General features: G+C 48.8%; 1 protein-coding gene across 3 annotated transcripts; it reads left to right on the top strand.

The window, feature by feature from the left end:
• The first annotated feature begins 144 nt into the window (after positions 1 to 144).
• Positions 145 to 8,811, top strand: LGALS4 (galectin 4). Of its 3 annotated transcripts, none has more exons than XM_029206780.1 (11): positions 145 to 1,239; positions 1,395 to 1,478; positions 1,802 to 1,890; positions 3,492 to 3,696; positions 5,071 to 5,205; positions 7,289 to 7,315; positions 7,439 to 7,477; positions 7,649 to 7,678; positions 7,981 to 8,069; positions 8,258 to 8,423; positions 8,505 to 8,811. In XM_029206780.1, exons 2-11 carry the CDS (start codon positions 1,434 to 1,436, stop codon positions 8,649 to 8,651), a joined length of 972 nt encoding a protein of 323 aa, XP_029062613.1. In that variant the 5' UTR covers positions 145 to 1,239; positions 1,395 to 1,433; the 3' UTR covers positions 8,652 to 8,811. The 3 variants fall into 3 exon arrangements, with proteins under 3 accessions (XP_029062613.1, XP_029062612.1, XP_029062611.1); XM_029206779.1 differs by having other exon boundaries at positions 1,343 to 1,478; positions 8,505 to 8,810; XM_029206778.1 differs by having other exon boundaries at positions 145 to 1,478; positions 8,505 to 8,810.
• The last annotated feature ends 4,724 nt before the right edge of the window (positions 8,812 to 13,535 follow it).

The raw sequence follows: 13,535 nt of genomic DNA, 5'->3' as shown, positions 1-13,535 counted from the left end.
GGCTCCAAAGACCACGGTTGTGCTGAAAGTTGGGGACAGAGATATGACCAATGGGCATGGAAGTCATGCAGGTGATGACCATTCAGAGTGGCAGTGGGCAGGCCAGGGCTGGTAGCAAGTCATGTGAAAGGCCACAGACAGTCTTCCTGCCTGCCCCAGGCTTGAGGGCGGCATTTCCCCTGCCTGGCCCCCACTCACTACACAGCATAGTAGGTTCCGGTGCTGGAGTCTGGCTAGGGTTCTGCTGCTACCCAGTCTTGGGCCAACTGCCTCACTTCTCTAAGCTCTGAGTTCTCTTTTCCATATATAATCCCAACCTCCTGGAGAATTCCCTGGCGGTCCAGTGGTTAGGGCTTTCACTGCAGTGGCCTGGGTTCAATCCCCTGTGGGGGAACGAAGATCCCGCAAGCTGCGTGGCGTGGCCAAAAAAATAAATAAATAAACCAACGTCCTGGATTTATGTTTGGAATGAGGGCAAGAGACCAAGCATTAATTTACAAGGTATTATTTTCCTTTTTTTCTTTTTTTTTGGCCGCGCCATGCGGCTTGTGGGAGATTTGTGGGATCTTAGTTCCCCTGACCAGGGATGGAACCCAGCACCACGGCAGTGAAAGCACGGAGTCCTAACCACCGGACCACCAGGGAAGTCCCCAAGCATTAATTTAGTGTCTCCTATATGCCACGTCCTGTTATGAATATTTATTAACTTAGTAATTCCTTTCAAGGACCCTATGAGGTTAATACTATTAATATTCCCTATTTAACAGATGGGCAAATGGGCAAATTGAGGTTAAAGCACTGACGCAAGGTCAAACAGCGAAGAAGTGGCAGAGGAAGGAGTTTAACCCAGAACCTCAGGCTTCAGAAGTCAGTGATCTAAACCACTACATATACAACATAACGTACATACTAGAGGCATGCAGCAATAAATTGAGGTCCTTGAACAGTTCCTGGGAGTATCAAGAGTGCCCAGTTCCTCCTTGCTTTTTCACTTGTTTCCGTTGTCCATCTGTCCTGGGCCACTCCTTTTAGCCTTACCCTGCCCAACCCTCCTGGCCTCACCCTCCCTCTGACAGCAAAGGGTCAGCCAGGTTTTTATGGGCTCTGATAAGGCCCTTGAAGGGCCAAAGTTCGCCAGCACTTCCTCTTTGCAGAAGGGCCTAGAGGAGGCGGTCCTGAGCTGAGTACCCTAGGCCTGGCCCAGAAGATCTGGGTTCCGGCTGGTTACCAGTGAGGCTGGTAAGAGAAGGGAGACTGGGGGTGCCCTAGAAGATGTGTGTCTAGGATCCCTAGAAGAGGGACCCCGTGGACCCTGCCCTGCCAGCCACTCCCTTATCCTCAGGTATAAGAGCCACCCACCAGCCGCTATCTGCCGCCATTCCCTACTCCTGCAGCTCTTCTCACCGTAGAAGCCACCAGCCCAGCCTCTCAAGATGGCCTTTGTTCCTGCACCAGGCTACCAGCCCACCTACAACCCGGTGAGATACCCTAGTCCCTGGCTTAGCTCCACCCTGACCTCCACGCACCAATTTACCCTCACCCTGATCCTCAGAGGCAGCCACCCGGGCGTTGTGGGTCTGATTTACCCAGTACTGACCCTGGGGCTTGACTTACTCCCACCCTGATAGACTATTTACATCCATCTCCAGCTCTCAGCCTTCTTCATCTTCACGCTGATCCCTCACCCCTTGGTTTCCTCTCCCTTGCTTAAGAGAGGGGGGCTGGAGGGGCTTCTGACTGAGTAGTAAGGGCTGCAATAGGCAGATGACCTTTGAGGCCCCTCACCTGGTCCCTTCTGCAGACGCTGCCCTACCACAGGCCCATCCCAGGCAGTCTCAGAGTTGGAATGTCCATTTACATCCAAGGAGTGGCTAGCGAGCATATGAAGAGGTAAGACCCTCCCCCATGCCAGGCTAGGCTGGGAGGGGGCTACAAACAGGGGGCTTCCAGCCCAGGTGCAGGAGGCCTATTTCCCTTCCTCCCCACCGCTGAGAGGAGGGCTCTATGCCACTGCACCTGATGGCCAAAGAACAGCTCTGGTCTGGGGCGTCCAGGGCTTGGTGATCAGATCAGGAGGGGGTCTGGGAGGTGTTAGGGAGACTCACCATGACAGGTGGCCCCAGAGTTGGGACACTGGATTGGAATTGTTGGGTATGACAGCATGAATTAAGATCACAGGCTCAGAGCTGGTCCACCTGAGTTCATGTCCCAGCTCTGTCACTTACCAACCGTGTGACTGGGAAAGCTCTGTGTGCTTTAGTTTGTCATCTATAAAATGGGTTTTGAGGATTCAATATGTAAAACATATAGAATCGTATATTCAGCACTACAACAACTCTTTTAGCTTTTTGTTTTCTTTAATTTTTTAGACTTATTTTTGGCAGCGTTGGGTCTTCATTCCATGCGGGCTTTCTTTAGTTGAGGCGAGTGGTGGCGGGAGGGCTACTCTTTGTTGCGGTGCGTGGGCTTCTCACTGCGGTGGCTTCTCTTGTTGTGGAGCACGGGCTCTAGGTTTGTGGGCTTCAGTAGTTGTGGTACGTGGGCTCAGTAGTTGTGGTGCACGGGCTTAGTTGCTCCACGGCATGTGGGATCTTCCCGGACCAGGGTTCAAACCTGTGTCCTCTGCATTGGCAGGCGGATTCTTAACCACTGCGCCACCAGGGAAGTCCACTTAGCTTTTTTTATGGTTTTAAAATTGTGATGATTAAAAAAAAAAAATGGTGATGATAATTGAATGATGTCATAGGACTGTTGTTTCTTTGTTCACTGTTTCTGTGTCCACCGAGTACCCACTCTGTGCCTAGGCGCTGGGGACAGAGCATCCAACAGGACAAAGATCCCTGTCCTCGTGGAGCTGACATCCTAGTAGAGGAGACAGATAAAAAATAAATAAGTCAGATATATAATAAGTCAGATGGCAATAAATGCTATGGAGACAAATGAGGAGGGAAGGGAGATGGGGAGCAGATGTGGGGTAGGGGGTGTGTGGCATTGTCCCTTTAAATAAGGTGGCCAGGCAAAGGTTCCTGGGAAGGGAATTTTTCAGCAAAGACCTGAAGGAGGTGAGGGAGGGAGCCTGGGGTGTATCTGAGGGAAGAGCATTCCAAGCAGAAAGAACAGCCAGTGCAAAGGTCCTGAGGCAGGTGTGTACCTGCCCCCTTGGAATAATTTGGGGGCTGCTGGTGTGAAGGGAGCTGTGGAAGGTGCTCCGATTTGGGTTTTCACAGGGTCCCTCTGGCTGCGTGTGGGGAATGGCCTTCAGAAGCCAGGGAGGGGGCAGGGAGACCTGAGCCGATAGAGACTGGGCTGGGGTAAATGCAGGAGTCCCAGTAGCAGTTTTATTTGAAGCTGGGTCAGGGAAGGGAGTGAGCAAAGGGGTAGCGGTGGGAATCTGCCCCTTGGAGTGCAGGGGCACGATCTCCCCCTCCAGCCTTGGGTCAATAGTGCGCTGGCATGGGCGGCCAGGGGAACAGCCCTTCGTGTCCCACCAGGTTCTTCGTGAACTTCGAGGTGGGACAGGGCCCAGAGGCAGACGTCGCCTTCCACTTCAATCCCCGCTTTGACGGCTGGGATAAGGTGGTCTTAAACACGAGGCATAATGGCAACTGGGGCAAGGAGGAGAAGAAAAGGAGCATGCCCTTCAGCAAGGGTGCCGCCTTCGAGCTGGTGTTCATGGTCTTGGCCGAGCACTACAAGGTCGGAGTCTTGAGGGCGAGGCCTCCCCTCCCCACCCCTCCCTCCCTCCTTCCCTTCCTTCCTCCCTCCCTGCCTTTCTGCCTTCCCCTGATCCCTCCCTCTCTCCCTTTCTTTCTTCGTTTTTCCTCTCTCCCTTCCCCCTCCCTCCTCCCTTCCTACCTCACTTTTCTTTTCTTTTCTTTTCCTCCTCTCCTGCCTCTCTTTTTCTCATTCCCATTCCTCCACCTCGGAGAGCCTTCTAATGTGTTTCATGCATAACATCTTGCTCCCGTGTTCTTGCGAGGTATGTATTTTGACCCTTTCTTATCAGGAAGTCTAAACACACACAGAAGCACAGAGTCCTGGGAAGCCCTCCTCTCCTTGGCCAGCACCGATAGCTGTCCACTCCAGGTTCCTCTGCTCCTATCTCTACCTCCCACTTCCCCTCCGGTTATTTAGAAGCAAATCCCAGCTATCATATAATTTCATTCATAAATATGAATGGAGTTCTCTCCATCCCCTGCGTCCCCATAAATGACACACATCAGACACCCTGTGCACATCTGTCCCAGCCTGACCCATGGGAGAAGTCTTCTGGGAGGATGACCTACCTGGACGTTATCTGCCCTCATATAGACACCAGATATCTAACCACATCACCAAGGTTAACATTAGGGCTTGAGCTCGGACAGACACGGGTTCAAGTCTGGGCTTTGCCTCTCCCCAGCATGTGACCTCGAACTGGTCACTCTACTACCTGGAACCTCTGCTTTCTTGAACAACAGGGACAGTGTTTTGTCCTCCCTCACGGAGCTGTTGAGCCAATGACCATGTTGATGCCAGCAGGTAAAGTGCTTAGCATGTAGGAAGCTCTCAGTCCTGGGGAGCTGGGTCTCGGCTGTGCCCATTGCTTAGCACTATAAATAGAACCGTGATGGCTTACAGTACTCTTGAGATGTGATGACAAGGCAAGGCTCTACATGGGATTTCCACAGTGCCTCTGACATGCCTTCCCAACAGTCCCAGAGCGAGATCCCATTTTACAGATGCAGAAACAAAGACTCAGAGAAGTGAGTGACTTACCTAAGGTCCCACAGCCAAGACATGTCAGAGCTGGACCTGACACCCAATCATTTGGTACCAAAACCAGGACTCCAATTCAGTTATCTCCCAATCTCCATCCTCAGGCTAAATTCTCTATTCTCGTCTGCCCACCAATCTGTGAGCTGACTTTTGACCTCTGACCGGTGGACTCAAGATTCCTGACTCTGAGGCTGTCCCAGCTCACCCTCAAAACTTGTGACCCCCAAGTTAAAAATCTCCCTGTTTCCTGCTTCCTGTTTTCTACCCTCCAGGGTCAGAGGTGCCACCTCTGACCTGACCCCTGCCCTCCAGGTGGTGGTAAATGGGAATCCCTTCTATGAGTTTGGGCACCGGATCCCGCTACAGATGGTCACCCACCTGCACGTGGATGGCGACCTGCAGCTTCAATCAATCAACTTCATCGGAGGCCAGCCCGCCCCAAACCAGGTGTGTGGTGTGTCCCCCTCTTGTTTGCTTGCTTTCTTCCTTAATTCACCCCTACAGTCACTTATTTCCTGAGCACCTGCTCTGGGCCAGACCCTTTGCCAGGTGACGCCACAGACCCAGCGGCCACCAAGACAGTCTACTGGGAAGACAGATGTGTCACCAGACAGTAGTGGCCACAAGTCGTCAGTGCGGGGGTGGGGCACATACAGGAGGTCTGGAGAGTCTTTTTTCTTTTAAGATATTGGCACCATTTTCTACACCATCATTTTATTTTATTTACTTATTTAATTATTTTGGCTGGGTCACGTGGCTTGCAGGATCCTAGTTCCCTGACCAGGGATTGAACCCTGGCCCTTGGCAGTGAAAGCGCAGAGTCCCAACCACTGGACGGCCAGGGAAGTCCCTGGAAAGTCTTAGGAAGGGCTTTCTGGAGGAGAAGTAGGTGTGTAAGCTGAGTCAGAAAGGGATGACAGGGAGGGACAAAAACCACAGGAGTAGCAGACGTGTTTCTGAGAAGTTGCCTGACATCATGAGTCAGCTGGGAAATTCACTGCCCATCACAGGGAGCTACCACTACACACCTGCCAGAAGGGCTGAAACGGGAAAGGCACATCATACCCACGGCTGGTGAGGCCGTGGACTGGCCGACACTCCCATACCTCGGGAAATAACTGGGCAGCATCTACGGAAGCTGAACAGACACACACCGGTGACCGTGAAACCCCACTACCAGGTCCACGGTGAACAACTGGCTAAGACACAAGCACTAGAACCCCACAGCAACACTACTTGGAGAAGCCCAAACCTCAGAACCCTGGCATGTCCTTCAGCTGAGGGCTTTACCCTTCCCAACCTGTAAGTCCCCCAGCCCCTCCGAGGGGAAAGTGCACTGGTGATCCTGAGCCCCATTCTACAGATGTGGGAACTGAGGCACGGAGTGCTTCAGTAACTTGCCCAAGATCATGGAGCTCGTAAGCGGCAGAGGCACGGATCAAACCACTCCTCTGCCTCCCTGATGATGAAATGCTGGGAATGTCTTCATCCCTAAGGTGGCCTTGGGCCTGTGGGTGTTCATTTTACTGTTGTGCTTCATGAGTGTATTTTATTTTATTATTTATTTACTTACTTACTTATGGCCACACCGCATGGCTTACGGAATCTTAGTTCCCTGACCAGGGATCAAACCCTGGGCCCCCACAATGACAGTGCCAAGTCCTAACCGCTGGACCGCCAGGGAATTCCCTCATCAATGTATTTTAAAAAGAAAAACAACATGGGAATTCCCTGGCGGTCCAGTGGTTAGGACTCCTCACTTTCACTGCCGAGGGCCCGGGTTCAATCCCTGATCAGGGAACTAAGGTCCTGCAAAACGCTCAACGCGGCTAGATAAAAAGAAAAACAACAATGAAGCAACTTTTAAAGGACCTTCAGGGTAGCTGGCTTAAAGCGGAAGTCGAGGCAGAAATGAGTGCATCAGAAACAGAGAGAAAGAGTGAATAAAATTTGTTTGGCGGGGAAAGGAACCACTGGTGAGAAGGTGAGGACGAGAGAGGAACAGAGACAGCGAGTAAGAGGGGCTGAGAAACAGAAACAGAGTCACACACAGACTGAAAGAGCTGAGACAGGCAAGGGAGAGACAGGAACTTGGCTAGTTAAAGCACCCCTAGTTGCCCCAGGGGTGCGCATGTAGAGTGAGGGGCAAATCATTGTTGGAGACGAGGTGAGCAGGGTGTTGTGTGGGCCTGGGGGTGTGTAATGAGGGTGCACGCTTTATCGTGTGGCTCCTGGAGGGAGGAGAGGAGTGGATGAGGGTCCTGGGTCAGCAGAAAGCCAGGACAGAGGTGGGGACAGAAACAGAATTTACCAGCCTTGTCCTAAAGGAGTGGGCTGAGGTTCGCTGTGCACTGGAGATCCCTAAACACGGCGAGTTCCTCTCCATGAATGAGCCATCTGGGTGCTACCCTTTGACCCCAAGTTCCCTTGGATGGTGCTGGTAGGCTGCCCTGGGGCGGGCATCCTTGACACCCTCCAGGCCCTAGTTTAGGGTCCCCCTCATTGCCTCCTTCTCCTTCTGTGCCCACAGATACCCATGCCTAATCCGACGTACCCAGTAAGTACCTGCTGGTGGGGGACGGACTTCCCCTTGAGGTGGGGTTCAGTGGCTGAGGAGGTCCTAGGGCAGCCAAAGGACCCCCAGCCTCTCTCCATTCATGCCTTCCGTCCATCTGTGTAGGGTCCCGGGCAGTGCTACCAAGAGCCAAGTAACCTCCCTGTAAGTGGGAGGGTTGTGTGGCCATTTGGGGGTGGGTGGCAAGAACTGGAGGGTGGTCAGAGAGACTGGATCCCCAGTTGTACTAATCCAGCACCTAGAGCTACGCCTGCATGGAGTAGGTGGGCCTAATATTTGCCGAATATTATAGAATAACTCTTCCTCACTTCACAGACCATGGAAGGACCCCCAACCTTCAACCCGGTAAGGTCTCTGGTGGGAATTTAGGGTTCTGTGGTGGGCAGTTTGTGGGGAAGCAGGAACTGGTGGTGGGTCGGGGGTCCTGAGCCATGGGGAGCCCTGAGAAGGTAGGAAATAGTGTCGGCAGAGGGTGTTTGGGGCGGGAGGGGGGTGGGGAGAGGGTGGAGTTGGTGGTCAGAGGGTGTGGAGGTTGGGGGTTTGGGACATTTCCCAGGACAAGTGAGAGCCCCTCTCTGAAAATTTGTCCCTGCCTCTGGCTTCTGGGGACCTGAGAGACGATGGGACACCATGTTCTCTTCCCACAGCCTGTGCCATTTAATGGAAGACTGCAAGGGGGGCTTACAGCCCGAAGAACCATTATTGTCAAGGGCTACGTACCCCCCACAGCCAAGAGGTACAGAATCTAGATTGAGGTGTGAATCCTTGGTCCTCCTCATCCCTCAGTCCTAGGAGACTGAGCCCTCAGCCTCCTCCACTGGAGACCTGGGAATCCAGTCCCCAGTCCCCTCCTTCCTTGGGAAGCAAAGCACTCCCCCACCTCCTCCCCACCCATCTTACTCCTACCTTTCTCTCTGCCCCCAGCTTTGTCATCAACTTCAAGGTGGGATCCTCAGGGGACCTGGCTCTGCACATTAACCCCCGGCTGAATGAGGGCAGCGTGGTTCGGAACAGCTTTCTGAATGGCTCGTGGGGAGCTGAGGAAAGGAAGGTCTCCTACAACCCGTTTGGTCCTGGACAGTTCTTTGATGTGAGTCTGGGGTCTCTTTCCCTGCTTCCCTCCAAAGCCTCTGTCCTGGCTCTGGCCTCATGCCCTCCCCTCTCTCTGCAGCTGTCCATTCGCTGTGGCATGGATCGCTTCAAGGTGTATGCCAACGGCCAGCACCTCTTCGACTTCTCCCATCGCCTTTCGGCCTTCCAGAGGGTGGACATGGTGGAGATCCAGGGTGATGTCACCTTGTCCTATGTCCAGATCTGATCTATATCTGGGGCCATAACCCCTGGGAACACAGAGGAAGATCCTGTAGGACTCCTTTCTAAGCCCCTAATAAAATGTCTGAGGGTGTCTTGTGAGTGTACACGACCCCGTTCACCTCCCTCACTGTTCCTTCCTTCTTGGTTCAATCGTGCACTGTCCATTCAGCCATCCAATCATCTGCCCATCCATCCTCTCATCATAATAAATCTAGGGCTTTATGTGTATGAACCCATTCACTCCTCACAGTGCCAGGAGGTAGGAACTATTATTATTTTCCATCTGTAAATGATGAAGAGAAAGGCAAAGAAAAATAAAGCTGTTGCCCAAGGTCACAGAGTCCATAAATGGCAGAACTAGTATCCAAATCAAGGTGGTCTGGCTCCCAAGGCTACGTACTCAACCACTATACAGCCTGTTGTCCCGTCCACCCTGCATCCATCCAACCAAAAGTCCATATACCCATTCAACATCCAACCATCTAGCCACTCACTAATCCATCTATCCGTCTGTTTGTCCAGCCACCTTTTCATCCATCCCTTCATCCATCCACCCATCCATTCATCCCTCCATCCATCTATCTCATCATCCATCAGTCTTTCCAAACATTCATCCGAGCATATGTTCATCCATCCATCTAAACATTCAATGATCCATCCACTCTACCTCTCCATTTTAGCTGTTTGTTCATCCATTCATCATCCAGCCGTTCACCCATCCATCTGACCATCCATCCATTCAAACATCTAACTACTTATTTATTAGTCCATATGTCTATTCACTCAGCCATGCTTACATCCAGATTTCATTCATCCTTTCATCTCTTCACTCCCTCCATTTGTCCATGCAGTTCTCTGCCTTCCAGCACATCCATCCATCCATCCATTTGTCCATTTTTTATCTATCCAGTCATCCATTCTTCTCTTCATGATCTATTCCTCCATCCATTTCCAATTATTTATCCATACATTTATCTCTTCATCTGTCCACTAGCCATGTGTCATTCATTCAAACATCCTTTTATCATCATCTTTGTGTTGATTTAATAATTTGTTCATTTACTTACACTTTCATGCATCCATTTATTCACTCTTATTCATTCACTCACTCACTTGTTCACATATCCAGTCATTTGTCACTGTCTATTGAATTACTCATTCAGTTTATTGTCTCATTCATTCACCTAGTGTAGTTCTTAAACAGTCCTACATTGCAATCCCCTGGGGAGCTTTTAAAAAATATTGATACCTGACCCAGACCATCATTAGGTTAAACCACAAAAATGCCATTTTTGTAGGTTAAAAGTGGTTAAATATCAATAATTTCGTATGTTCTAGTCTACTAAGTCTGTAGTGGGTCCTGGGCATCAATATTTTCGTTGAGTTCTCCAAAAGATTCTATGGATTTGTCAAACATTGATCAAAGATGTTCTGGGGGCCCTCAGACCCTGGATGGATGCTGAGGAGGTCAGGAAGGGCGGAGGGCTGACCTGGGCAGCCTCCAGTCTGAGGCAGTCTTCTCCTTCTTCTGGGCTCCCTCCTCCCTTACTGAACAGTCACTGCCCAGGGATGGCTGTCAGGAGATACATCAGTCACGAGCCTAGAGGGGCACAGGAAGAGGGTCCCCCAAAGAGCTGGTGAGGTCATGTTTAGTTTTCTATCACTGCTGCAATATGTTTGAAGAAATAATGCCTGAAAACGTACCCAATTTTATGAAAGACATTCGTTTCTAGATCTGAGAAGCTCAATGAACTGCAAGTAGGATAAATACAAAGAGATCCATACCGAGACCCATCATAGTTAAACTGCTGGAAGAAAAAAAAAAAGACAGAAAAATTTGAAAGCTATAAGTGAAAAAACAACGCATCATGTACAGGGGAAAGCAGTACGATTCACAGCTAAATTTTCATAGAAACAACGAAGGCCAGAAGGCAGTTGAATGATTTATTCAAAGTGCTAAACAAAACTGTCAGTAATTCTATACTCAACAAAACTATATTTAACAACTGAAGGCAAATGTTAAGAAGAAAAAAAAGAACAACAAAAAACTGAAGGCAAGGGCTTCCCTGGTGGCTCAGTGGTTGGGGGTCTGCCTGCCGATGCGGGGGACGCGGGTTTGTGCCCCTGTCCGGGAGGACACCACATGCCGCGGAGTGGCTGGGCCCGTGGGCCATGGCCGCTGGGCCTGCGCGTCCGGAGTCTGTGCTCCGCAACGGGAGAGGCCGCAGCGGTGAGAGGCCCGCATAACACAAAAACAAAAAACAAAACAAAAAACTGAAGGCAAAAGAAAGATATTCTGAGATAGAAGAAAACTGAGAATTCATTGCTAGCAGACCTCCCTGTAGGGAATACTAAAGGAAGTCCTTCACATTGAAAGAAAATAACATCAAATCCACAGGAAGAAATAAAGAATCCTAGAAATTATGAATATGTGGATAAATATTTTTCAAAATTATATAAATAAAATTTATTTTTTTTTCTATTTTCTTTAAAAATGTGATGGTAGTGAAAATTATAACACTATATTGTAGAGTGTATAACATATATGAATGTGATATATATAACAACAATAGCACAAAATAAGGTGGGAAATGGAGATATATTGGAGCAATGCTGCTATATTTTACTGGAATTAAATCTGTATTAACATAAAGTTGACTGTGATCATTTACAATGCATATTGTCATCCCTAGAGTGACCATTTAAAAACCAGCTTTCAAAATATACAGTTTAGGGCTTCCCTGGTGGCACAGTGGTTGAGAGTCCACCAGCCGATGCAGGGGACGCGGGTTCGTGCCCTGGTCTGGGAAGCCCGTGAGCCATGGCCGCTGAGCCTGTGCGTCCGGAGCCTGTGCTACGTGGCGGGAGAGGCCACAACGATGAGAGGCCTGCGTACCGCAAAAAAATAAATAAATAAAAATAAAAAAATCAAAATCAAAATATACAGTTAAAAAAAAAACAACAGAGGAATTTAAATGGTATACTAAAAATTGTTTAACACAAAGGCAGGTAGTGAAGGACTAACAGAGTAAAAACAAATAGCAAAATGGCAGCCGTGAAGCCAACTATATCAATCACGACATCAAGTGTGAATGAAATAAACATTCCAACCAAAAGTCAGAGATCGGGGCTTCCCTGGTGGCGAAGTAGTTAAGAATCTGCCTGCCAATGCAGAGGACACGGGTTCGAGCCCTGGTCCGGGAAGATCCCACATGCCGCGGAGCAACTAAGCCCGTGCGCCACAACTACTGAACCTGTGCTCTAGAGCCCGCGAGCCACAACTACTGAAGCCCACACGCCTAGAGTCTAGTCTGTGCCCCGCAACAAGAGAAGCCACTGCAGTGAGAAGCCGGCGCACCGCAACTAAAGAAAGCCCACGGGCAACCACAACGACTCAACGCAGCCAAAAAAAAAAAAAAAGAAAAAAAGTCAGAGATCGTCCGTGGTGGTCAGCTTCCAAACTGACCTCCAATGATATGCAAACCCTTGTGTGAACCCCTCCCAAATGGTACCAGGGTTGGTATGTGTGACTACATTTCATCAAGAGAATATGGAAGACCTGATAGTATGTCACTTCTCAAACGGGGGTATAAGAGACACTACAGCTTCTGTCGTGGCTTGCTCTCTTGCTCTCTCATTTCTCAATGACTCCCCCGGGAGGAGTCAGTAACTTCTTGAACAGTCCTATGTAAGTGCTCATGTGACAAGAAACTGAAAACTCCTGCCAACATCCATGTGTGTGAGCCCTCTTAGAAGAAGTTCCTCCAATCCCAGTCAAGCCTTTAGAGCAGGGGTTGCAAACTTTTTCTATAATGGTCACATAGTAAATATGTTAGGCATTGTGGGTGACCCAGTCTCTGTTGCAGCTCCCGAGCTCCACGGGTGGAGTACAAAAGCAGCCAGTAGGCTATACATAAATGAAAGAGCATGGCTGTGTCCCAATAAAACTTTATTTATGGACACTGAAATCTGAATTTCGCATCATTTGAAGTGTTAAGAAATGTTATTCTTCTTTTCATTTTTTTTTCAGCTATTTTAAAATGTGAAAACCATTCTTAGATTGTGAGCCTTACTAAAACAGGTAATGGGTGGGTTTAACCCAACAGCCATAGTTTGCCAAAACTTCTTTCGGGTGCTAGCAACTTCACTTATAGTTTGACTGTAACTGCATGAAAACTCAGCACCACAACCTAGTTAAGCCGCTCCTAGGTTCCTAACTTCAGCGACTGTAAGACAATAAGTATGTGTTATTTTATGATGTTACTGGGATAATTTGTTATGAAGCTACAGAGAATAATACATTTTCAGCCTGGATAAGAAAACAAGACCCAAGTATATGCTATCTACAAAAGACACACTTTAGATCTAAGACGTAAATAAGTTGAAGGTAAAAGGATGAGAAAAGAAGTACCGTGCCATCAGTAACCATAAGAGAGTAGAAGGACAAAATTAGTATCAGACACAATAGATGTTAAAAGAAATTTTACTAGAGACAAAGGACATTTCATCATGATAAAAGGGTCAATACATCAAATATACACATCAAACTATGCACATATATTGCTAAGTGACAAAAAAGAGGTGAGTGGATGAAAGATGCTCCGTTTTATGCAAGGAGGGAAAAAAATTGCATATACATGTGTTTAGAAGGGCAGAGAGTTTTGGAAAGATACACAAGAGATAAAGACACGGGTAACAGAAGTTTGCTCTTATAAAGGAGGATTTTCATATACATATTTTATATATTTATAGGTTTTTTATTTTGAAATGACTAACACAGAAAGTCGTAAGTACAGTACAAACATTTTTTTCCCTACACTCATTTGAGAATAAGTTGCCAACATGCTTCCTGATCACCTTCAGTTACTTTTTTGTGTATTTCCACAAA

Source organism: Monodon monoceros, unplaced genomic scaffold (assembly GCF_005190385.1).
Source record: "Monodon monoceros isolate NGI ecotype Baffin Bay Population unplaced genomic scaffold, NGI_Narwhal_1 Super_Scaffold_10, whole genome shotgun sequence".
NCBI lineage: Eukaryota > Metazoa > Chordata > Mammalia > Artiodactyla > Monodontidae > Monodon > Monodon monoceros.
Note: the sequence above shows the minus strand (reverse complement) of the source record. Positions and strands in the feature narration are given on the sequence as shown.